We start from the raw sequence: 958 nt of genomic DNA on the forward strand, positions 1-958 counted from the left end.
AGGAGCGGACTACCCACACCCAATCAAGGACAAGGCCATTGAAGAAAGCGGCTCCGAGGGCTTCAGAATTTTGACCAACTTCAGTCCTAATGAATTTGAAACCATTTGGTCTGTAATTGAGAGTACCTTGTCATCGCGATGGAACGAAATTCGTGGACGAAAATCGAAAACCACCCCCAAGGACGCCTTCTTCGTGACGCTTGTCGTTGAAGCACTACCTCTCATGGGAAAAGCACGCCCTCGGCTTTTTTTGGCATGAAAGCACCTACGCTCGAAAAAATGGTCATGCGTGTCATTGAGTCGGTCCAACCTGTTCTGTACGAGCACTATGTGACCATGCCAACCATGGCCGAGCTTCGAGAAAAGGGATCCCTCTTTCGGAACAATCCGTACGCGAAATACGCAACTGACGTCAAGTTCCAGCCATCCAACCGCCCAACTGGTCGTTTTGGCGAGCAAAAGCACTACTTCAGTGTCAAGCATAAACTATACGGTCTCAAGATCGAGGCATCTGTCTCACCTGAAGGTCTCCTTGTCGACATGAGTGCGCACGAGCCAGGGTCGGTATCCGATCTACAATGTTCCGCGATCGACTCTAGGTCCACTATGCTGTCCTACAGAAGACCGCGGGTGAGTCAACAATCAATGACAACGGTGACCTTTTCCAAGACTTCCCTTCTTCGTGGGCTGTGTTAGTTGACAAAGGCTACGTCGGCCTGACTGCAGTCGCTCGTGCCGTCCACCCCAAGAAGCGTCCCACCAACGGTACACTCGATCGCGTTGACCTTGAACGAAATGCCAACATCTCGTCCGACCGTGTCATTGTTGAGAACTTCATTGGCCGGGTCTGTCTTCTTTGGAAGATCTCCTATGCAACTTTCGTTTGGGGCACCAAGAGTTACGATGCTACAGTCAACTTGATAAAAACTCGACAAAGTGGTACTCCAGGTTATATGGA

General features: G+C 50.3%; 1 protein-coding gene across 1 annotated transcript; it reads left to right on the top strand.

Moving 5' to 3' along the window:
- Positions 1 to 255: 255 nt before the first annotated feature.
- Positions 256 to 720, top strand: H310_14799 (hypothetical protein; the record flags this gene model as incomplete). Its single annotated transcript, XM_008882729.1, has 2 exons — positions 256 to 564; positions 697 to 720. 2 exons carry the CDS (start codon positions 256 to 258, stop codon positions 718 to 720), a joined length of 333 nt encoding a protein of 110 aa, XP_008880951.1.
- Positions 721 to 958: the final 238 nt, after the last annotated feature.

The sequence above is a fragment of the Aphanomyces invadans genome (genome assembly GCF_000520115.1).
Source record: "Aphanomyces invadans strain NJM9701 unplaced genomic scaffold supercont1.90, whole genome shotgun sequence".
NCBI lineage: Eukaryota > Oomycota > Saprolegniomycetes > Saprolegniales > Verrucalvaceae > Aphanomyces > Aphanomyces invadans.